This window comes from Xenopus laevis, chromosome 4S (genome assembly GCF_017654675.1).
Source record: "Xenopus laevis strain J_2021 chromosome 4S, Xenopus_laevis_v10.1, whole genome shotgun sequence".
Lineage (NCBI taxonomy): Eukaryota > Metazoa > Chordata > Amphibia > Anura > Pipidae > Xenopus > Xenopus laevis.
The window spans coordinates 76,176,363-76,202,106 of NC_054378.1; the positions used below are offsets into that span (position 1 = coordinate 76,176,363).

The 25,744-nt window shown below is 39.3% G+C and overlaps 2 protein-coding genes across 2 annotated transcripts; both read left to right on the plus strand.

Annotated features, from left to right (window-relative positions):
- Positions 1-699: 699 nt before the first annotated feature.
- rnf11.S (ring finger protein 11 S homeolog) lies at positions 700-20,785 on the plus strand. The gene is made up of 3 exons (XM_018260882.2): positions 700-1,104; positions 17,092-17,261; positions 19,941-20,785. Exons 1-3 carry the CDS (start codon positions 988-990, stop codon positions 20,110-20,112), a joined length of 459 nt encoding a protein of 152 aa, XP_018116371.1. The 5' UTR covers positions 700-987; the 3' UTR covers positions 20,113-20,785.
- On the plus strand, positions 4,671-7,472 carry LOC121393312. Its single transcript, XM_041561465.1, has 2 exons — positions 4,671-5,237; positions 6,294-7,472. Exons 1-2 carry the CDS (start codon positions 4,671-4,673, stop codon positions 6,939-6,941), a joined length of 1,215 nt encoding a protein of 404 aa, XP_041417399.1. The 3' UTR covers positions 6,942-7,472.
- Positions 20,786-25,744: the final 4,959 nt, after the last annotated feature.

The window sequence follows — 25,744 nt, forward strand, 5'->3', positions numbered from 1 at the left end:
GTGGCGCTGGTTCATCCAATTTGGATTCAATTTTTATTTCATTTCGTTCTGCTTTTGTTTATGACAGTCTCGTCATTTTTAAAAGCAAAATTACTTATTTAATTTTCTTTGGCCTCAACTAACTCAGCGTTATGGGCCAGTCTACACATTTTACAATCATTTATATATAGCATACCGCCCAACATTTTCGAAGTAAAAAGAGGGACAAAAATTTATTGCAGCGATATTTTTTGACCATGCCCCCTTCTGTGGCCACACCCCCTAATTACCATGTTCATTTTACAAAATTTGTCAGGTTATGAAAGTTTGAAAATGTCTCTCTTTATCTAAACTGTTTTTTTGTGTCTCAAAATTGTTACAAAGTATCTTATTTGCACATTTTAGGTGTTCTGGGCTCTCTGCTAAAAGCCAATTAAGTTAGAAACGTTGTTTCTTTTTCTGGCTGTTCAGTGGAGAAAAGGGACAGTTGGGAGGTATGATTATAGTTTTTAGAGCTCGTCTTTTGTAAACCGCTTCCATTATTGCTAGTGTACAGAAGCTCCCTTTAACACCGGAGACACTGGTTAGTCTGGTTGGAATTTGACTGATTTTAAGGCTGCTGCCTCATGTCAGACTGCATTCATTAGTATTTACATCAGTTTCCGGTTCCGCCGTGGTGGTTTCGGTTCTCCCAAGGTACAGTAGAAGCGTGTTCCCACTCCCTGGCCCCGCCCACCCAGACACAAACACTGGGGGGGGGGAACTCTCGGCTGGCGATGATGTCACGGTCCGTCTGTGACCGCTGTGTTTAGTGATGGCGGAGGAGGGTTCGTCAATTGGCGGAGGGGAGCGAGGGTAAAGCAGCCATTGATATCGCTTGCACTGTACTCAGTCGGGCTGCAGTGAGCTGGCAACGTCCTAAAGGTGAGGAGGCCTGCGGGAAGGCTTTTCCAAGTGACCGCTGAATAGCCGAAGGGGAGGCCTTAGCTAAGAAGCCCCCACGGCGAGATGGGCAACTGCCTCAAGTCCCCGACTTCTGATGATATCTCCCTGCTACACGAGTCGCAGTCTGACCGTGCCAGCTATGGGGAAGGGAACGACCAGGAGCCTCCGCCCCCATACCAGGTAAGGCTATTCGTGTATGAGTGAGTGAGTGTATACGTGCCACACAGCGAGCTCTACCGACTAGGAACAAAGTCAGCCGACTCCTAGTTCCACTCCCCTCAGAGCTCCGGGAGAGATCAATTACTCACGTTAAGGCCACACCGGTGAGGGACAAATGCAGGATTGTTCCATTGGGGCTGCTCCTGTCGCACCTCTACTTTTCTTTGTCCTAGTCTGTCCCTGTAGCCACCTTCTTCTTTATGTCTGGGAACAAACAGCAATGCACAGTTCTTGCTTTTATTTCTTACTTTCATTTAATCAAACAAATGTAAACCTACTGCATTCATGCCCAGGGACTACCTATAAACAGCCCACGACCTGCCTGTATTGTTACCTGCTGGCAAATGTTACACATATTCTATTGATTTATTCATTTCACATTGCTTTAGTTGTTCCTCATCTGAAAGTAATCATTTGACCAATCACTACCTTGTGAAATCCACTAATAAGACTACAATTGAAAATTTGGATCACGCAAGAGCCCTAATATAGCCTATATATATATATATATATATATATATCCATAGCAAAAAAACCGCACTGCCAGGTCTTTGTCCAAGTGAAAAAAAGATTTATTAGATATGCGACGTTTCGGCCCTGTTACTCGAGCCTTCTTCAGGTGGGTTTTATATATATATATATATATATATATAGTGAATAAAGTACCCCCTCTTGTAAATTATAAGGATATTATAAGTTACCGAGGAGTTTCATGACCATATGTTTTTTTACAGGTCATGGAACTCCGATGTAACTTATAATATCCTCATATTTTGCAATTTATTTATTATAATACACAAGTTTCAGTGAGTCATGTGACTAAAATGATGTCACTACTTACCGTTTATAACTGATGACATCAGTACTCACCGTTTATAAGGATATCATTTACAAGATATTCATGGCTTTTGTGTTTATATATATATATATATATATATATATATAATCCCAAATATGCAATGACATGAAGATCTACTGCTCAAAGGACAAAATCTGATTTTCGCTACAGTTCCCAGGCTATCACATGTTCATTACAAGAGAATCTAAATTAAATCTAAAATCAGAATGCTAACAATGTTTTTATGGATGTAGATCATAATGGGACAACATCACTAAAAGTAGACCAACGGTGACGGCACTCCATAATCAGCCAAACTGGACAAATAGATACGTTTTTCAAACCCTGACGAAGATTCCTGTGCGGAATTGAACCGTTGGTCCACTAATAAACCTTTGAAAAACTTATCTATTTGTCCAGTTGGAGTGCCGTTGGAGATATTTATAAAAAGTTGGCACCCAGCATTCGGATCATACTTTTGGTTGTGCGTTCCTAATTCATTTTGATATATATATATATATATATATATATATATATATATATATATATATATATATATATATATATATATATATATATATATATATATATATATATATATATATATATATATATAAAATGGCAGATAAGGGCCGCACACCCTGAAGAGAGGACGAGACCTGGGTGCCCATGCGTCAAAGGATCAATAAACTTTTTTCTTTTTTATCCAGTTGTTGTTTTCTCAAATCCTGTGAGTGCCATCACCTTCTACCCTATAAATATATATATATATATAATACACAAAAGCCATGAATATCCTGTAAATTATATCCTTATAAACGGTGAGTAGTGATGTCATCAGTTATAAACGGTGAGTAGTGATGTCATTTCTGTCACATGACTCACTAAAATTTGTGTATTATAATAAATAAAGTACCCCCAGTTGTAAAATATGAGGATATTAGAAGTTACCTCGGAGTTCCATGACCTGTATAAAAACACTCGGCCTCGTGTTTTTATATGGTCATGAAACTCCTCGGTAACTAATAATATCCTTATATTTTACAAGAGGGGGTACTTTATTCACTATATATATATATATATATATAGGAAATATATATATATATATATAGGAAATAATATAGCAATCACTTTGCTCGTTCTAACCTCTGCTAGGACTTGAAACATTGTCTAGATACGTATTATAAGTTGCAAGCTAATAGTTAATATGAATATTGGTTACAGATGTAACATAGCAACAGTTTTTGATTTTTTTACTAACTAGACATGGGTTAGAAGTACACATGGTTTGTAATAACCTGTAAGTGCCGTTACAATATGTTTTTAGAGATTTTAAGCTTTTTTAGCCTAATCACTATTTGAGCACGCAGCACTTTAATGCACTAGTGCTTTAGGCACAATGTATTTTATTAAACTGGAAGTTGTTTTAATCATTGTTTTAAGATGATTCACTGCTGCTATTTATAAGGCCATAAAGAGTTAACTTTGCACAAGCCAATGCAGGCACAGTCACGTGATGTGGGTGGAGGGTATTTAAATGGTTTTCTATGTATGTAATATCACCTTGATAAAGGTCCCAAGAGGGACCGAAACGTCGGTTGTACATACTAATGTGACAATACAAGTTTTTTTCACTGCAAAGACCCCTGGTGCTGGTTTTTTGTTCGTTTTGTATCAATATTCTACTCCGGCACAGGGGCAGCTACGAGGTAGCTTTAACTGAAGGTGGGAGCTGTCCTGTTCTACATGTATCTTTGGCACACGAATGCTAATTTGACGTGCACCCCCTCACATTTGACCCAATTGAAAAGCAAGTATTTTTGAACCAAATATCTACATCAAGCATGGAGCCTGTGATGACTACTGCAGGTGAATACAGACCACATACCTCTGAGGAAGTGAATCGCATATTGTTTCCTGAGACGTTTCAAGAAACGTTTGGTAACCTGGGCCCACGTGAAACATTTCATGAACTGTTACGTTTAAAGAGGAGAGAGGTAGAGTTGCACTTACACGGAGTTTCACTCTCTGAGTACTATCGGGAGAACAAGATCCCGAGGGGATTCCGTATCAATAATGTCCCCACCTTGGGCCGCTCAAACACAGACTTTTGCAACAAATGGTGTGCAGCCCTAGATCGCTGCTCACTGGAATTAATGCTATTAGTTATAGAAGAGACGGGACGTGAGCTAAAAATCACGAGAGGAGACATACACAAGTTTGAAGCATTGAATTATGCCACCATAGCGAACGATAAAGACACTGACTGGATCAAGCGCCTTCAGGAACAGGTTACACAGTATAAAGCAGATATACTCGCCTTTAAAAGATCCAAGTTGCTGCGCGTTACACAGGATTACAGGGAGAACAACGTGTACCGCTGGAGACACGGAGGAACCTTTGGAGCGCAAAGACGGAAGCCAGCATACAGGAAACTACGGAAGCCTGCGGGGTATCAATCCAGCAGTGGTGACTCGGAGGGAGACGCGGAAGCAACGCCAGCTCCAACACAGCGCACGGATAATTTTTTAGAGCAAGGCCAAGCCGCAGCCATAGAACCTGGAGGGCACAACGACGCGGGGGTAGGAAACATAAGCACAAAAGTGCCGCTGGGCAAGCCACCTCGCCGGGGGGGGAGAGCAACCCGGAACAAATAATCATTAACATCTCAGGACACCAACTGTCTGACATGGAGGTAAGAGTTTTATCTAAGGGGCTCACATTTGTTCCGACCAACAGGGGACGTATATTTGAGACCATGGTCGACAACTTTAAATTCACACGTAGGCTCAGACTGAAAGAGCATTTTGCAGCATCAGACAATAAGCAGTCACAGATGGAAGGGAATACTGGGCGTAACAAGTTCAAATTGAAAGGCAATTTTGATCCCATCACTAATAATGTTTCTCTCAAAGCCTTTACCAGGGTTATCAATGACCAGACACAAAAAGCAACGCAACAGGTCAAGTTTAGAGATAACTTATCCAAGGATGAGAGAAAAGCACTGAAGGATCTGTGCGATAATAAGGACATTATTATTAAGTCTGCTGATAAAGGCGGAGCAGTAGTTGTGTTGGACTATGCTTATTATCGCCAGGAGATTTTACAGCAATTGTCTGATGCCTCATGTTATCAACCAGTAATGTTTGACCCCACCTCCAAATTTCAATTACAGTTAAAAAAACTTCTGGACATGGCAGTGACGCACGGATGGATCCTGGAGGAAACGAGAGACTATCTTTATGTGGAACACCCGGTAAGGCCAGCATTTTATACCCTACCCAAGGTACATAAGAACCTTACCCATCCACCAGGGAGGCCCATTATTTCGGCTAGAGGTTCCCTAGGAGAGTGCATTGCTAAGTTTGTGGATAAGTGGCTACAACCCGTGGTGCGAGGGTTAAGCACCTTTCTGAGTGACACTAACGACTTCTTACAGCTAATCAATAGCATTCAAAGTGAAAAATTTGACTTTTATTTCGTAACTATGGACGTTAAAAGTTTATATACATGCATTCCCCATGCCCAAGGTCTGGCAGCAGTAAGAGATCTGCTAAGTAATTGTGTTGGGTATGAAGGCCCTCCCATTGAATTCTTAATATCATTATTGGAATATATTCTTTTTAACAATTACTTTAAATTTGAAGACCAATTCTATATACAACTATCGGGGACAGCAATGGGATCAAATGTAGCGCCTACGTATGCCAATATATACATGTATCAATACGAAAGTGAGCACTTGTTGTGTCACCCGCTATTTCGTCGTTTTGGGGCATACTATAGGCGCTACATCGACGATTTGTTTTTTATCTGGTACGGCACCCCTGAGGATTTGATTTCCTTCACTAATGATCTCAATTCTTTACCATCTGCAGTCAAATTAACCCTGAGTTATGATAACATATCAATGCACTATTTGGATGTTACGGTTTATAAAGATGTGCCTAATAAGAAACTTCAGACAAAAATTTACCAAAAATTAACAGACAGGAACACGTTGCTTCACTACAGGAGCAGTCATCCAAAGCATTTGGTGAATTCTCTTCCAAGATCACAGATGTTGCGAGTGGTTAAAATCACGAGTGATCCTGGGGAACGAAAGGAAGCCTTGCAGGCTATGTCGGCACGCTTTTTGGAAAGGGGATACCCCTATGAAATTATTGCACAAGCCAGTGAGTGGGCATTGAGTTTGGACAGATCGACCTTATTGCGAGCCAAAAGTTCGACTCAAGATAGGAATCAGGATGACCTGTTCTATATGAACACCTATGGGCCATGTTCTTCCCTAATCAAAAAATCTCTTTTACAGCACTGGCCTTTGGTCAGCACCGACCCTGACATGTCGAAACTCGTGAACAAGAAGCTCCGTTTTGGCTTTAAACGCAATAGAAACTTGAGGGAACTACTGACACCTGCAGACCCGGCTAAGAAGTATGTACAATCAACAGGAGGCATTACGTTAAAACCTGGAGTTTTTAAATGTAATAACTGTGTGATGTGCAACACATTAATACTTGGGGATCAATTTTTTAATCCACACAGTGGGAAAGCGTACCACATAAAACATAGATTAACCTGTCGATCACAAAATGTGATATATATCATAAAATGCCCGTGTGGCCTGCTTTACTGCGGCAAGACCATGAGACAACTAAGGGACAGAATAAGCATGCATAGGTCAACGATACGGGCGGCATTAGATACTAACTATGACAGCAAAAAGGTGAAACAGGACATATCCAAACAACCCATTGCCCAACATTGGTTTAAAGCGAATCACCCCATATCTACATTTAAATGCATGCCCATTGATATGGTAAAAAGCCCACGGAGGGGTGGTGATATTGACCGGATCTTACTACAAAAGGAAGCATTCTGGACATTTGAACTAGGGTGTGTTGCTCCAAAAGGGCTAAATTCTACCCTCCAATTAAATAGTTTTTTGGATAAGAGATAGTCTTGATGTGTATTTGAAAAAAGAAAATAGGAAATAATATAGCAATCACTTTGCTCGTTCTAACCTCTGCTAGGACTTGAAACATTGTCTAGATACGTATTATAAGTTGCAAGCTAATAGTTAATATGAATATTGGTTACAGATGTAACATAGCAACAGTTTTTGATTTTTTTACTAACTAGACATGGGTTAGAAGTACACATGGTTTGTAATAACCTGTAAGTGCCGTTACAATATGTTTTTAGAGATTTTAAGCTTTTTTAGCCTAATCACTATTTGAGCACGCAGCACTTTAATGCACTAGTGCTTTAGGCACAATGTATTTTATTAAACTGGAAGTTGTTTTAATCATTGTTTTAAGATGATTCACTGCTGCTATTTATAAGGCCATAAAGAGTTAACTTTGCACAAGCCAATGCAGGCACAGTCACGTGATGTGGGTGGAGGGTATTTAAATGGTTTTCTATGTATGTAATATCACCTTGATAAAGGTCCCAAGAGGGACCGAAACGTCGGTTGTACATACTAATGTGACAATACAAGTTTTTTTCACTGCAAAGACCCCTGGTGCTGGTTTTTTGTTCGTTTTATATATATATATATATATATATATATATAATACACAAAAGATATGAATATCTTGTAAATTATATCCTTACAAGATTGGAGATTGTAAATGATATCCTTTTAAACGGTGAGTTCTGATGTCATTTCTGTCACATGACTCACTGAAACTTGTGTATTATAATAAATAAAAACACTCGGCCTCGTGTTTTTATATGGTCATGAAACTCCTCGGTAACTAATAATATCTTTATATTTTACAAGAGGGGGTACTTTATTCACTATATATATATATATATATATATATATATATATATATATATATATATATATATATATATATATATATATATATATATATATATATATAATACACAAAAGATATGAATATCTTGTAAATTATATCCTTACAAGATTGGAGATTGTAAATGATATCCTTTTAAACGGTGAGTTCTGATGTCATTTCTGTCACATGACTCACTGAAACTTGTGTATTATAATAAATAAAAACACTCGGCCTCGTGTTTTTATATGGTCATGAAACTCCTCGGTAACTAATAATATCCTTATATTTTACAAGAGGGGGTACTTTATTCACTATATAATACACAAAAGCCATGAATATCCTGTAAATTATATCCTTATAAACGGTGAGTTCTGATGTCATCAGTTATAAACGGTGAGTTCTGATGTCATTTCTGTCACATGACTCATTGAAATTTGTGTATTATAATAAATAAAGTACCCCCAGTTGTAAAATATGAGGATATTAGAAGTTACCTCGGAGTTCCATGACCTGTATAAAAACACTCGGCCTTCGGCCTCGTGTTTTTATATGGTCATGAAACTCCTCGGTAACTTATAATATCCCTATATTTTACAAAAGGGGGTACTTTATTCACTATATATTGGACACTAGGTGGTAGTGTGTATTGGGGGGTGCACTGTGGCCATGCGTATTTTTAATTATACAGGTATGGGACCTGTTATCCAGAATGCTCGGGACCTGGGGTTTTCCATAAATTGGGTCTTTATGACTTGTCTACTAGAAATTCATATAAACATAAAATAAACCCAATAGGCTGGTTTTGCTTCCAATACGGATCAATTATATCTTAGTTGGGATCAAGTACAAGTTACTGTTTTATTATTACTAAGAAAAAGGAAATCATTTCTAAAAATTTGGATTATTTGGATAAAATGGAGTCTATGAGAGGCAGCCATTCCGTAATTCGGAGCTTTCTGGATAACTGGTTTCTGGATAAGGGATCCTATACCTGTATAAGCAGATAATTATTTGCCATTTTTACCTGACAACAGTGGCAGATGTTCTGTTTTTGTTTCTGCCGTGTGAGGGGGCTATATAATGTTCCATGACAAAATTATTATTTTCTAGGGTTAACTAACTGTAGCGAAAGGGCATGGACATGACTGTTAGGGTTACTGACACTTTTACTTTCAGATAGAGCTGAAAACGCACTAAGCATTTGAGTGCTTGAGTCCTAGTACTGGATATGTACAAAACAAAAACTCTGGTACCATGTTAACTATCTGGAACGTCCTAATTTATCATCCATGAATATCTTTCAATGATCTAACGGTATATATGCTGTGACTTTCCAGCTTTCATTTGTATTTTGCCTGACAATGGGTTATTGGTGCTCCAAAAGCTTGCAATGTATTTTTACTGTTAGCCAATATACGTATCACTTCAACACTATTTGCTTGTTTTTTTTATTTATTATTACTGGATATGAAACAGCTGCATTTCTTTTGCTGTTCGGGAGCAGAATAGTTTGGAAAGATAGGGGTTGTCAGTAACACATTAGTCATGTGGGAGTTGACCCTGAGGTTGGCATATCTCTTGTGTTTGGGTGTAGGCATGAAGTCTGAGAGAGGCTTCCTTTGTTATGATCAGAATGGTGATGTCACTGTCTGCTTCGGCCTCTGCTTCACTGTGTTTATTTGCAAAGGAATACATCTAAAGTAAGAATACATGTTGCTATTATATTTGTGCTTGAAGGTGCTTGCTACAAGCTGTATTTTCTCCACCACAGTGCAAACACTGAAACAACTGCTCTACTCTATTATATCTGTGTGCATTTATAGGACTCCTATCCAGCTACCTGTGTGCGCATGAAGCAGAAATCTGATCTGGGAAAGTCCAAAGCTAGCAATCATTTCCTCATGAGAAAAGTCTTTGAAAAATATAATACCCCATGCGACATAAGCATAAGTCCCTGTATCCACAGACAACTGAAATAGTGTCTACAATGAAGTACAGATACTGTGAATTGATTTTACTTTTATTTGACTGTCTTTTTTAACCTACAGTAAGAGTCTTTTTTAACCTACAGTACACTGGCCGATAAAAGCTGCCGACAGACCTTATCGGCCCGTGTGCGGAGCCCCCCGATGGGCTTTCTCGGTCGATATCTGGCTGAAAGTCGACCAGATGCCATTCGGGCAGGTCAAGAAATCTTGTCGGATCGCGATCCAACCACCCCTTTGGCCTCCGTTCTGATCCGTGGGGCACAGATCCGTTCTGATCCTAGGGCCCACGATCGAATCAGCCCGATATCGCCCTTTTCAATGTGGGCATATCTGGGAGAGATCCGCTCTTTTAATGACATCACTAAACGATCGGATCTCTACGTCTATGGCCACCGTTAGGGTTGCCACCTTTTCCAGAAAAAAAATACCGGCCTACCTATATATTTATCTTTTTTCCCTCTTTTTTTTTTTTTATCAGAGCACAAGTCACATGACTTGGGGCAGCTGGGAAATTGACAAAATGTCTAGCCGCATGTCAGATTTCAAAATTGAATGTAAAAAAATCTGTTTGCTCTTTTGAGAAATGGATTTCAGTGCAGATTTCTGCTGGATCAGCACTATTAACTGATTCATTTTGAATTTTTTTTTTCTTCCCATGACAGTATCCCTTTAAGTTGGCCATCCCAGGGTTTACACAATAGCCACTTGAAGGCTCATATCCTATCTGGGTACAGCAAATTTCACTGCAGCATTAGTACCCAGAGTATTTGATAACTGGATGGGAAGGTTTAAACATATACTAAAATACAACATGTTTGTCTGCTATTGAAGTATATAAACAAGTCTGGTAGCAGTACGTTTACATGACATGAATAAGCTAATGATGTCACTATAATTGTATTCTTGTTTTGTCAACAGTGATCGCGCTCTTCCTGTATTTATATTGACAGTTGATGGCAGCCCAATCCAGACTTATGAGCTCTAAGGCTGTTTTGGGTGATGCCCACCAGTCGTGAGCAGCTTTACCCTCAAAAGGGCTTTTATGTGGAAAAAACATTTTTTGTCAGTCATGAGCTTATTTATAAGTTAAAATGCTGTAGAGCTACAATGTCAAGCTCCTTATTCTTCATGCATTTGGAAATAATTTGGCCTTTGATGACATTCTGTCTTGACCATCTTTTTACATGTTTAGGGTAAAGACACACCTGGAGATTCAGGGAGATTCAGTCGCCCGGCGACTAATCGCCTCTTCTTTGGGACGACTAATCTCCCCGGAGAGATTAGTCGCCCCAAAGAAGAGGCGATTAGTCGACGGACGACTAAATCTCCAGGTTTGACCTAATCATTTAACTGTAAAAATTCTCATACTACCCATACTCATACTCATACTATTTCAGTTTTACTTGCTTGCTCCTGACTCCAGTGACATTGCTCACAGTCTTTGATAGGTGCGAGTAGTTGAAGACTTTGATGGCTTTGCCCTTGAACAGTTCAAATGATAAGCAAAGATAGGAACTTGTTTCTGCAGTAGCTTTCTCTATTAACATGTTGCCTATGCTTGTCAGAATAAATGTCTGCTTTGTCTAGTCACTGGACCATAAAAAAAATAATGGAAATCGCTATTCTTATTTCATGATTTTTTAAAATAGATTTTCTGACTGCAAATAGACAGAATATTTGGTACATTGGAAAAGAGGTCAGATAAGCATTGGTTCTCTCCAGCCCAGTAATCCTGCGGATAAAGATTATAGAAAGATTACAAGACCGTATCCTGGGGTGGGGGGGGGGGATGTTAGTAAACACAACTGAATCAATCAGCATTTAAAGGCAAAATTCAAAGCATTCTTTAATTAAATATATATATTTTCAAAAGCTGCAAAAAAGCTGTAAGGATTTATTTGTTTTTTTAAAGAAGATCTGTAACAATCTCAAATATAGCCCACAGCATTCCTGGCAGCTGCCTGTGGCCATACTGCCCACACATGCCTTAAAATTGCTGTTGAATACTTTGCCTATTATATACAGTGTATATTTTTCACAGGCAGAGTCTCTGAACCTGGCCTTGCTCTCTTGTCTCTTATTTGAATTGAAATCACCTCACACTAGCGCTGCCAAACAGATACACTCACTGGAATTCCATTCAAGAAAAATTCCATTCAAATAAATGGCAGGCTGCATAGCCACATGTTATGTTTCTCTGCCATCTGAAAAATGCAGTTGGTTAATACTCCACGTGGGCCTTAGGGGTTAATATTAATAACTGGCCTATTTCTTTAGCAACCTATGGGAACCAATCACAGGCAACATTTAGTGGTTAGCTTTTTAAAAAAAAACATCTGGTTTCCATGGGTTCCTAGATGTGGGCTAAGGCAAATGTATTTGTTTTATTACATTATACCAACAGCACTTTGACTCTGCTCTTCTCCTGCCCTTTAGAAAAAAGATGATATTGAAAATTTTGAACTATTTGATTAAAATGGAATATGTGAGAGATGATCTTCCCATAATTTAGAGATTCCTGGATAATGGGTTTCTACATAACGGATCCCTTATTGTCAGTATTAAACTTGTAAGTGCTCAGCAGACTCGCTATGGAAAGTGTGGGCAGGCTACCATTTGCAGACTTGGCCTGTGAGTAAGTGCCGGGTAAGGCACAAAATGTGTTGGGCTGCTCTTACTGTCCTAATACATGACTTTTTAATCTTTAAATTACTTTCACTATTGTTTGACGTTTTAGTGGTAAAAGTGAAGGAGATTGGGGAGGCAGCATAATGGAAGCAAAAGGAAAAATGCAATATGGAGACATTTGATGGTAGCAATTAGCTGGTACTTTCAGGCAGGGGCAATTAAAAAAAAAAAAAAAAAACTGACAGACTGAGGGCTCTATTAGCCTGCACCTCTGATGTGGAAACATATATAGGTGACAGTTGCCCTAACAACTTATATGAAGAGGAGTTGGTTTTTTTGGATGTGGTTACCCTTGTAGATGTTTGCAGGAGAGAGCAAATGTTATGCTACTGCCATTTATCCCTAAACTTTGGTTAGTTCTTTAAAGGAGAACTAAAGCTAAACTAAAGTAGGGGGTTCATGTTGTACATTATGTTTTGGGCTTCTGTACCAGCCCAAGGCAACCACATCCCTTTAGCAGTAAAGTTCTGTGTCTCCAAAGATGCCCCAGTAGCTCCCCATATTCTTTTCTGCTGATTTACTGCACATGCTCTGTAATGGTTAAACATTGGGGTATACGCACAATATGCTGTATATATGGAATATAAATGTTGCAATATAAGACTGATTAGTAATTAATATGTATAATTACTACATGGCAGCACAGAAACCAGTGCAACTAGCATCAGAATATAGTAATCAGACTTGTAGCATCAGTTTATATTACAGACAAATCTCATTTTCTGCTTGATCATTAGCGACAACCCCTAAGCTCAGCTTCTCAACAGCTGCTCAGAGCCCACTGAGCATGTGAATGTTGCTGACACTTTCCAAGATGGTGACCCCCCTGTGACAGATTTGAAGTCCTGGATCATTGCTGCTATTGAGAAGTTGAAACCTTAGGCTGGTGCAAAATGTTCAGTATATAAAATGTGGCATTTTTATCCATATTCATATTTAGGGTTTAGTTCTCATTTAAGCTGAAATAATGTTTGTGGATGCTGTCACTATGAGCCCAACTATTGGGGGCTGCTTTTGTTTGTACTCATTTTTCATGGAATCTGTTTTGCTTCCTTAGAGGAACAGTAACACCAAATAAGAAAGTAATTACAATCTATTGTACTGTTGCCCTGCACTGGTAAAGTTGTGTTTGCATTAGAAAGACTACTATAGTTTATATAAACAAGCTGCTGTTTTAGCCATGGGGCAGCCATCCAGTTTGGAAAAGGGTACTGATTACATAGCAGATAACATATGCTCAGTAGAATACAATGGTGTTTGTTACAAAGCTTTCTGTTATCTGCTGTGTAAGTTGCCCTATGGCAGTTACACGGAAGCTTGCTTAAATAAACTATTGTAGTAATAAATCAATAAAAGCAGCAGCACTCTGGTAATATTTGTAGAAAAATGAACTTTTATTTGTACTAATTTAGTCTGACAGAGGGTTCAGCTTGCACTTGCGACTGCCGTCTTGGAGCCCTCTTACCAGATTCTGCTATAAACTATAGTAGTGTTTCTGAAGAAAGCACACAATTTTTACCAGTGCAGGGAAACGGTACATTAAATTAATTACTTTTATACTTTTTAATCTTTTAGTGTTACTGTTCCTTTACAGAACATATTCCAGATTTAAATAAAAGACGGTCTGTCTGTTTTATGTTGTATGACATTTGAAAGGATTCAGTTTACCCAAGTGATTTAGAGCTGTAAGGGGTATAAAAGCCAAATCCTCTTTTGCTGCAAGTGTGTCAGCAATCTGCTGATGTAATGGTATGAGACAGCAGCAACTGCCATCCCATGGAGGAATCTCTCCTGTCTGCCACATTCCTCTCTTAATGGTGTTTGGCAGAGATGTTAAAGTCCACTGTATGCCGAGCATGAGCACAAGAAATATTCTGTTTATTGAATGCCAGCTTATCTCAGTTACGTTCATATATACATACATACATACATACATACATACATACATACATACATACATACATACATACATACATACATACATACGTAAAGCCAAGAATACGTTGCATAGACAAGGCTATCAACTGCAAGAACACTGCGTCTTCAGGTACCTCTTGACACACCACCCGCAGCTTAGAGGAATATTGTTACAAAGTTCATGATGATGTTTTCAAAGTTGTTTTTACTTTGTGTTCTTTGTAAATAAACCATTGTGCTCAGTCTAAAGAGTTTGTTATAATGGTGCATAGCCAGCCATCTGAGTTCATGTGTGATCCTGCGCTTGCACAAACAGCATATACAGCATAACTCAGCTGCTGCCTCAGCCATTCCATTCTTACAATCCTTCAATCCTTTTTCTTGTAACTTACTTTTTTTATTGATTATATAAGCATACGTAATTGACAGAGAGAGACATGATATCCTATAATTCCACAGGAGAGCTGGTCATAATTCAGTGTAGTGTTTTATTGAAGATACATAAGCACTACATGTTTCGGACCTCTAGGGTCCTTCCTCTGGTGCAGTCGAGGCATTGGGCATTGTTTAAGTGGACCTGGCGAACCTCACCACTGTGTGATTGAGCATTGGACACAGCTACACAAAGGTGATATCTAATTCTTGTTTAAGCCTTATAAGAGACATGATATCCATGGAATTTGTATCCGATTATATGCATCTGCATAGCATTAGAAAAGTTTTTGCATACAGGTTCGTCAGTTGGCATAATTTTTACAATTATAGTACTATCCCTAGTAACAAATTATGCAGTTCATTTATTGACAATTCTGTGCAAGTGCCTTACCGCTGCCATTTTTGTCACTGAAATAAAAAAGCCAGCGCCAAAGGCACGGGAGACAGGCAAATAGGGTAATATTGTTTTGCGATGTTGCCACCTCTTGTGTGAGAAACAGACCAATTACCGCTGCCATTTCCTCGGCCAACCTGATGTGAGTTTGGTCAGCTAAATCCATGCCAGGGAGGGTGGTGGTAATAAAAATGTTCACCACATGTAACTTTGGGCATTCCTTTAAGGGGTCGTTGACCGTTGAATTAACTTTTATGTCAGCAGCATCAAAGCAATCACCAGGAAAGTTCAAGCATTTTCCTTGATTTGTTTGCCAATTCAGAGAGTGTCACATGTAGCGCTAATTTGCCTGTGGGAGATTTGCCAAATGTTCAAATAGATCTCTCACTTAATCCAAACATTTTACATTCAGGGTTCAGGGTGCTTAATCAAGGGGATTCCACATTTCCCTATGATTACACTGGATTGCCGCATGTGAAGTCTTTTACACACCTCTATGCCCATTCTTCTGGATTATTTTTTGGGGCTGCAAGTTAAAAGGGAACTTTATTATGAGTTTCACTGCATGAAAATAAGGACTGATCTACACATAAGATATTAAAAATTCTAAACTGTCGCTGAAATCTAAAGACCATTCGATTGGTGTTCCTAGACAATGTCTTTCAATATAATCCAACTCCCACACAAAGCTACATGTAGAGAGACTGAGGGGTAATAGTGAAGAATAGCGCATTTCAGAAATGGCACCGAATTTTTAATTCACTTCTAAATTCTCTTATTTCCATGGCATGGAGCTTTTATTGCATTTTAATTTCCTGTTTCATTCATGGGGTTGAGGAATAATGTTAAAAAAATCACTTTGCGTTTTGTCCCCAACCACCGGGCCACGGACATTCTTAAACTGGGCCGCCGAACAACAAATGCGGTGCACCGAATTTGACGCCGGCGCACCCAAATTAGACGCTGGCACGCCGAATTGGATGCTGAACCCCTCCTTGGGAAAAAAATTGGCTCATTTGTGGTCCCCAGGCCAAAAAAGGTTGGGGACCCCTGATCTACATGATCTACATGATACAATGTAAATAAAAATTGGCTACATTGTTACTATATACAATAAGACTGCACTAATGTGAGTGCTCATCTATGCTTTATTTGTTTTAGTACTTTTTGTACCCTGGACTTTGTTTCCCTTGAAAAAGGTTGAGGCATTGACTGAAATGTTAGGCTTTCAATAAAACTTCTTCCTTTATTTTCAAGTCCTGTTGAGTTCTGTATGTTTTTGACTAAATTAACTGTAGATCTTAAAATCACTGTGGCCTTGGGTTATTAATAGTAACCCGATGTTCCATTTTGCAGCTTTTGTATGTTTCTGTTGCATTTTGAAGAGCTCTGTAGAAAAATGTTTGCGCATATACAGATATTGGATCCGTTATCCAGAAACCCATTATCCACAAAGCTCTGAATTACGGAAAGGCTGTCTCCCACAGACTCCATTTTATCCAAATATGTAAAAATTATTTCCTTTTTTCTCTGTAATATTAAAACAGTATCTTCTACTTGATCCAAACTAAGATATATAATTAATCCGCACTGGAAGCAAAATCAGATTATTAGGTTTATTTAATGTTTGCATGATTTTCTAGTAGATTTAAGGTATGAAGATCCAAATTACAAAAATATCCGTTATCCAGAAAATCCCAGGTTCTGAGCATTCTGAGTAACAGGTCCCATACCTGTACTGTATGAGACAGAAAGGGGCTTCAAGTGCTTTCCAGCTTTCTATACATCATACTTTTCATGGGTTGAATTTGCAAGGCACTGTCATTTCTGAGTATGCAATCTTTTTTTCTTTATAACCCTGTGATTTTCTTTTTCTAGGAGCAAGCTCCAGTCCCAGTGTATCACCCAACCCCAAGCCAGACCCGCCTAGCAACACAGCTTACTGAAGAAGAACAAATAAGAATAGCACAGAGGATAGGACTTATACAGCACCTGCCTAAAGGAGTCTATGATCCTGGAAGAGACGGATCTGAGAAAAAGATTAGAGAGTAAGTTCTGTGAAGGACTGTAACACCAACACATTAAGTGCCTGAAGAGCAATTACATACTGCACTTGCTCAACCCTTCTGAACAGCACCCTATGTACAAAGTGTCATGTCTTTGTTTGAAAATACCTGTTTTTCTGGCTAGGGTTTTTGGAAACATGAGGATGTAAATCCAAAGTACTCAACATAGTGGCAATGGTGGGGCTTAGTTTAGACAGTATATAAAATATAGCGGAGCACAGATAATAACCATGCTGAAATAACAGGCATTATGTTTATGAAGAAAACTGTTCTATAATCTGAAATACAGGGCAGAATAGTGATTTTACTCTTTGGTGTTAAAGCAAATGTAAAGACAAAAATAAAATCCCATTTTTACTTTAATGAAAAAGAAACCTATCTCCAATATACTTTAATTAAAAAATGTCTTCAGTTTTTGTAAGAAACCTGACTATATGCAGTGAAATTGTCCCTTCATTTACTTGCTCTGACAGCTGTGCATAGGAAAATTCAGACGCTCCCTAACTGCTCTGCAGGGAAACAATCATACTTTCAAACAGTGGTAGGAGCCCCCCCCCCACCGTACTTCCCAGAACTCAAGCAGCTTTGTTTATTTCCCTGTAGAGCAGCGGGTCCCCAACCGCTGGTCCGCAGCTCAAAAGTGGGCAGTGGACACACCCGCACTGGGCCGCCGAGCCCAGTGCGGAAAAGCGAGGCAACCCCTGAATTGGGCGTTGGCGCGACAAAATTTGCTGCTGACCCCCACCATCCTGGTCCTCACAAAAAAAAAAAAAAGTTGGCGACCCCTGGTGTAGAGATTTGTATCCACAGCAGTCAGAGCAATCTCGCTGCATACCATCAGGTTTCTTATAAAAACTGTACAGATTTATTATTGGGGATCGGTTTCTTTTTCAGTTAATAAAAGTAAAAATGGGATTTATTCTTGCCTTTAAATCCTCTTTAATTGTTTCCAACTCCAGCTGCTGGGACAAAGATAATGGAGCCATATTTAAGCAGAAAAAATGGGTTTATATTTGGAGTATTCTTTTCCTGCAGCCACTGGTTCTGGATAGTTGGTGAAAGTTTGTATTAAACAATATAAAAACTATAAAATCCACATTAGATTACATGACAACACAGGACCCAGTGCAGTCAGTCTTGCTGTATCAGCTTGTATTGCAGATATTATTTGAATTGTGCTGTTTTGATAATTTGACGATTCCTAATCCGCAGCGCAGACCATACTGAGCACGTGTGTGGTCTTGGTCTTGCAGAGATGTATTACAGTTACAAGATGGCTTTGAAAGCATAACTCATTTGTTTAATTAGGCTTCTGGTGCAGTAAGTTCATGTTTAGTATACAAAATACAGCCTTTCTAACATTATTCTATTTTAGATTTTAGTTCCCCTTTAAAATTTATTGTGGTTATGTACAGAACCAAAATTAGAAAAAAAAGTCCAGAGTCTGTCCAACGATTTCTGGGCCTAACTGTGTGCCATTAGCCTTATGCTGCAAGGTCAGAAATGCTCAGACTGGCCAGCTGTCCCTTTTATAACATCAATAAATATTCATTACTTGTTATGCCCCCACCATTGCTGCACAGAATTGGGAGCTTGATATTCTATTATAGACTAGAATTTCTGATTAGGCATATTTTTACATTGTTTCCAACATAATCCGTATTTGTGGAGGCCTCCTCTAAAGGACTGAAAGCATAGCTTGTACAAACAGATGCTAACGACGTAGGTTTAACATCCTAATCATTTCTTTTCTGTGGGTTGTGAAATGCCAATGTATTTACACAGCGTTGCTGTAAAGTGTATTGTGCTGATGCCAATTTTATTGCCTATATCCAAACGACTGGTTATTACCCACCTCACTGTTCAGTAGTAGTAGTAGTAGGGCATCTACATCAAAACATAATGATTGATACTGGAATTTAGGAAGCTCCTGCTCACGTCACCTAAAAGGCAGGCAAAGAGAACATAAAGCAAGGCAACATTTGGGATCATTTGGTGGCAGCATATTTGAATGATGTATAATCTCTGTAAAGCACTGCGGAATTGTGTTGTGCTACATAAACAGGCAATTATAATAAATAAGACAAGAGACTGCAGACTGCAGAGTGCTTTATACATTATCTGAACAGTAATGCAAAAAAATGAAATTATTTTAAATGAATGACAATATAATGTAGTGTTGCCCTACACTGGTAAAACTGGTGTGTTTGCTTCAGAAACGCTACTATAGTTCATATAAACAAACTGCTGTGTAGCCATGGGGCAGCCATTCAAGCTCAGGATAAACAGTAGATAACTGGTAAATTCTGAAGAATCCCATTGTATACTACAGAGTTGATCTGTTATCTGCTTTGTATCCGGTGCATTTTCTCATTTTCCAGCTTTGAATGGCTGCCCCCATGGCTACACAGCAGCTTGTTTATATAAACTATCATAACATTTCTGAAGCAAACACACCAGTTATACCAGTGTAGCCTAACAGTACATTATATTTTAATTCATTTAAAGCACACTTTTTTTGTTGTTTCTGTTTCTTTATATTTAACGGTAGGGAGTACTTTTTTTGGAAAACGCACACTTTTTTTTTGTATCGCATCAGTATATGCAGCTACTGATACATTTGATAGGCAGCATATAGTAATCTATATTCTTTCTTTTCAGATGTGTAATCTGTATGATGGACTTTGTATATGGTGATCCAATCCGGTTTCTACCCTGCATGCACATTTACCATATGGACTGTATAGACGACTGGCTAATGAGATCGTTTACTTGCCCTTCCTGCATGGAACCCGTGGATGCAGCGTTGCTCTCGTCATATGAGACTAATTAAACCCTACAGGTCCTGGCGCACACAACAAAGACCATTACTTCTAAGGGGGTTCTCTCTTCCTTGGTCTTCTGAGCCCAAAGAACCAAAGGATAAGATTTAGAAAAATGCACAAAGATCTCCAAAATGTCTTATCAACCGGCAGTCTAAAAAAAAAATGACACCTAGAGAGTACTGTGTGGCACACTCGGCCCGCAATTTCTTACCACAGCTTCCTGAATATATGGAATTATGCACTTGAACTAGTGTCTACCCCTTACAAGTGTCACCCTTGAAGACATGGCCTCTACTTCAGTACTTCAGCCATATTCCCTGTTTCCCCTTTAATTCTCGTGCACACCGCCCTTGTTCTGCTTTAATAGTCTGTTCATGTGTTTGTGTATAAGGGGCGGTGAGGATGTTTATCTCTGGGGAGAGAACACTACAATATTTGCAGGGGATCTTCTTCTCTAATGGATAATGGATCCTGAAATGAAAGTCAGAATATTCAGGCCAAAGTTACTGCAAGAAGCACAGAACTGCAGTTTAATTCAAAAATTTCCAGTCGCTGGAGAAATGTTAAACATTTTAACAGACTCGATGCCCTACTCCTGGTGTTTCCTGGAATCAGTTTTGGATTGAGACACTTAGAGGCCCATTTATCAAAGACCGAATTTATCTCATTATTTTCTAAAAATGACTCAGAGCAAATCCGCACGGGTTTTTTTCCCTTATTTATCAATGCATTTTCCCTGAAAATTTCCTGTGCGGGAAAAAAACCCGAAAAAAAAAAAATCAGAAATCATGAAAAGAAAAACCGAATCGTATGAATTTTTCCAATTCAAAATCTTCGGATTATTGCACGAAACCCAGAGCAGATCAAGATATCTTCGGGACTTCTCCCATTCTCCATGCAACCTCCTCGGTTCTGAGATGCCGGATTTTCAGATTTGGACTTTTTCCACCCTCTGGGTATAATAAATCCCAAAACATTTGTTTTTGTTTTTTTGTTTTTTCACTAAAAGTTCAGATTTTAAAGTAAAAAACACACATTTTTCGATTTTTGGCATTCGGACGTCAATAAATAACCCCCTTGGTGTCAGATGAGTGTAACAATTTCTAAATTCTGAAAGGAATTTGCTTTTCGCGTTTTAGAAAACTGCCACACTAGTAGTCTCAACCCCGCCCCCTTGTTGGCAGAGGTGTTTGAAGCACCTCCCTCAGACAAGGGAGAATAATTTGCACCTTTTTATTATTATTATTGTTATTATTAATTATTATTGTAATTCCTTCCATTTGAAATGGAAGCCATTGCCTTGTGGCTCTATGAATTGGAACATTGTTGTCTCTAGGCCGTCTCCGTATGCAAAAGCCTTTTATGTATGAAGTATATTCAGATGGATATATGTGTGCAAAGAGACTCAAGCAGCATTTAACCACAAACCATTAACATGTCCGCTGATAAAATCCCTGTATTCAGATTGAGAAAACCTAGATTATGCATATATTAACAGTTCTACAGTTAGATGTATCCATAGCACATTGAACTGAATGCATGTCTGGCTTACGAGTGCTCAATCACCCTTTTTATGTTTATCACTACGGTATGTGTTTCCTAGATTTTATTTTCTCTGTATAATCTGTGTTTCATCAAGTCTTTGGAAAGGTTCTGCTAGTTCAGCACCGGATTAAAACGATGTATCCCTGAGATATAAAAACAATGACTTTGCTGTGCTTCTAATTGCAGACTGGTAGCCAAGAAACTTCAAATTAGTGCCGAGTACACTACCTCTCGACCAGTGGACTATTCTCAATAAACACTTCAGAAAGGTGTGTATGTTCAGCCTCTCGCTCCTCTTAGATCAGCCACACGCAGTTGTCTATGACGAAGCACCTGCATTACTCTGCTCCTATAGGCTACGGAACCATAGGGCTGCAAATGTGACCCAAACCAACTAGCTTTGTTTTCAAGGGGAAGTTCACCTTGAAATAAATGTAGATTATTTAAGAGTTTCTAAGATGCTCCTTTGTGTAGTGTGTGTGTGTGTGTAAGTTTTTTAGTTTTCTTTTTTAGTCCAGCCTGCAACTGAAAGTGTCCCCTCGTTGTTGGAGTCACTGACTGTAGGCTGGCACAGAAACTGGACTTCACTCCAAAAATATGATGCAAATAAAAACATTTTATTCCGCAAAAAGGAACATCTTAGCGGGTGGCCTTACGCGTTTTGTGCGTAGCCTATGACTAAATGCCCACAAGGCACGTGAAACGCATAAGGCCGCCCCCTGAGGTATTCCTTTTTGTGGAATAAAATGTTTTTATTTGCATCATATTTTTGGAGTGAAGTCCAGTTTTTGTGCCAGCCTACAATTGAATCGAAAATGGGTTTATTTAACGTTGACATGATTTTCTAGTAGAGATGCACTGAATCCAGGATTCTGTTCGGGATTCGGCCAGCGTTTGACCTTTTTTAACAGGATTCGGATTCTGCCCGGCCTAACCGAATCCTAATTTTCATATGCGATGACTTGTGTGCCTTTTTGTCACAAAACAAGGAAGTAAAAATGTTTTACCCTTTCCACCCCTAATTTGCATATGCAAATTAGAATTTGGTTCGGTATTGGCCGAATCGTTCACAAAGGGTTCGGTGCATCCCTATTTTCTATTAAACACCAAGAAAAAGGACGGCACTCCGGTACAAAGGAATATAGATTTATTCCATACTCCTGTAAGGAACCAACGCGTAGGGCATTGGATCCTAACAAGAGTATGGAATAAATTTATATTCCTTTGTACCGGAGTGCCGTCCTTTTTCTTGGTGTTTAATTGGATATCAGCAGTGGGGACGCTGCGGACAGAGCACCCGACTGGAGCAGCAAAAAAGGAGTGTGAACCTTGAGCGGTCCTTTTTCGTTGAGGCAAGTACCTGTTTTCTATTAGACTTAAGGTATGAGGTTCCAAATTACTGAAAGATCTGTAAACCGGAAAACCCCAGGTCCAAGCCTTCTGGATAACCGGTCCCTTACCTGTAGCATGTTTTTAATTGTTCGCCAAAACAAGAAGGCAGGATGAAAGCATACAGTTGCTTGTGTATATGCTAACCTGTTACTGATTCAGCCATTTTTGCTAACCATCCTGTACCCAATTGAGTGGAGAAGCCCTTAAGGTGGCCATAGACGCAAAGATCCTATCGTACGAATCGAGATTTTCGGATTTTCTCCTTGTGTGGAGAGTCCTGACATTATTCGTCTGGGGAAGAACGGTTGTTTGGTCGATCGGACAGGTTTGATTTTGTCCCACTGGAGCCCATTGGGCTCTCATCGTAATCTGATCATTCGGCCGTAGGGCCAAACATTCAGATTACCCCTGATATAGCCATGCCCGTTAGTGGCATATCAGGGAAAGATTGGCTCGTTTGTCACCAAACGAGCAGATCTTTTCGTCTATGGCCACCTTTATTCCTGGCCTCAATAGAGACTGCACCAGACTAGAAATGTGTAGCTTCTATTTTCTGCTGACTTATGAACCCAGAGGCACCAAAGCCTCTAGGAAAAGGTTTCTCTTTACTCCATGTTTTTACTGCAGAGGCAGAAGAATATTCTCAGCCTGTTCTTTGTTGCAATCTGCTGAACTAAGGAATTAACTAGGAATTAAATGCACTTTCAAATTCAAATTGGTAAAAGGTCAAAGTTTTGTCCTTTGCTTCTACAGTGATAGGCTGCTCATCACTAATCACCTTTACTAATTCAGGCCTGGTGCATATTGCTGACTGCAGTGGTTTATATGTAGCACTGAACTAATACACAGCGTGCTGAGGTTTGACAGCTTCCATTTTAAAGGGACAGAATTGTCACTAGCCACCTATGCAGCAGCTGTGTTCAGAGCACAATATGACACAGATCACACACACATCTTATTCTTTGCTGGATTTTTTTTTTGCCATCATAAGGCTTCCAAATGTGGCCTCCAGTCTGCCTGTCACCTAGTAAATGCCGGACTGTACCTTTATGCTGTTGGCCTAAAAGGGTGATGTCGAATTTTGTTACCTATGTTTGCCAAATCCTTCCCTTTTATTGTTCAAGCATATAGGTAGTGTAGAAAATACGAGAAGTTTTATTTGTCCCCAATAGACAGGAGCCAATAAATGTATATGATTAGGAGTCACATTTATCAAGGTTGAATTTTGAATTCGTGTTTTGTTTTGTTTTTTCAAACTCCCAAGAGTTTTGACCAATGAAATTTATTATAAAAATCACTTTTTTTTTAAACTCTAGGATCGACCCGAAAACTCTATTCAAGTTTTTTTTCTCTGAAGGCTGCAAACAACTCTGAATTGAACCCTAGAAGCCTCCCAGTGACTTAACAACAATTCAGCAGGTTTTAGGTGAATTTGAGATCTTAAAGAGCCATTGGGTCAAATTCACTAAGATTCGTAGTTGCGCCAGGCCTAACTTCGCCAGGCGTAGTTTCGCCAGCGCTTCGCAAATTCACTGAAATCCGAAGTTGCGCTCAGTGGTAGCGTAAGGTTGCGAAGTTGCGCTAGCATTGATTCGCTATGTAAAGCGAAGTTACGCTAGCGATGGTTAATTTGCATACGGCGCCAAATTCAAATTTCAATGGAGGAATACGTAGAATCACTACAAATGCCTGGGAAACCTTCAAAACATCAAATAAAAATTTTATTTTGCCCTACACATGTGCCCACTGTATAGTTAAGTTGCCATTAGTTAGGAAATGTAGGGGGGAAGGAGGGGAGCCCCAAAAATTTTTTCAATCTTTTTCAGCCTATCACCCATAATGTAGAAAACACGCAAGCGTTTTTTGGGACTTAGAAAAAAAAATGTGACTTTTTTTGAAGCAATCCCTATCTACTCTATTGCGCTTCGCCTGGTCTGAGGTGGCGAAGGAAGTCTAGCGTAAAAGGTAGCGTTCAGAACAATGCGCGCGTTAGTGAATTTGCGTAGTTACGTCCGTAGCGCAAATTCGCCAGGCGTAAAGGTGCGAAGTAACACTAGCGAATCTACTCCAGCGTTCGTTAGTGAATTTGCGCAGTAGCGAAAATGCCAAACGCTAGCGAAGTAACGCTAGCGTTTGGCGCTTAGTGAATTTGCCCCAAAGTATGATGGATCTGGAAAATCGAATCGAATAACTCCCTAGTACAATTTGAGTTTTGACCATAAAAAACTCAAATTCAAATTTTCAATTCAACCCTTAATAAATATGCCCTTAATTGTGTGCTGACATTGTACATACATTTATAGGCTAATGAGCCCCTATCTTCCAGTAATTGCTGCCCATGTCTCAGACTTGCACATACAAGTTCATTATTCAGGTAGTTAAAGGGCTCCTATCGGCACAATTGTTTCCCCGGCATAGGTGTTCACTACTAGAGCCTGCACTCTATTTGGGGAGAACCAATACTATTTTAGTCAGATATTATTTCCAACAAGTGCTAAGCCACCTGCACCTGGAGGTAGTCACGCTTGGCCACCTGAGCTTGCATAATGACTGCTCACCAGAATTATTTTCTTGCACAAATAGTCGTTTTCCTCCATTGGGGGTGTGGGATAAAAATATAATGGGGGTTCTAACCGTAACGTTAATGCCAGACAGGGGCTTCGCTCTACCTGCTGAAAAACGCAGGCTAAGAATCGGCCCCTA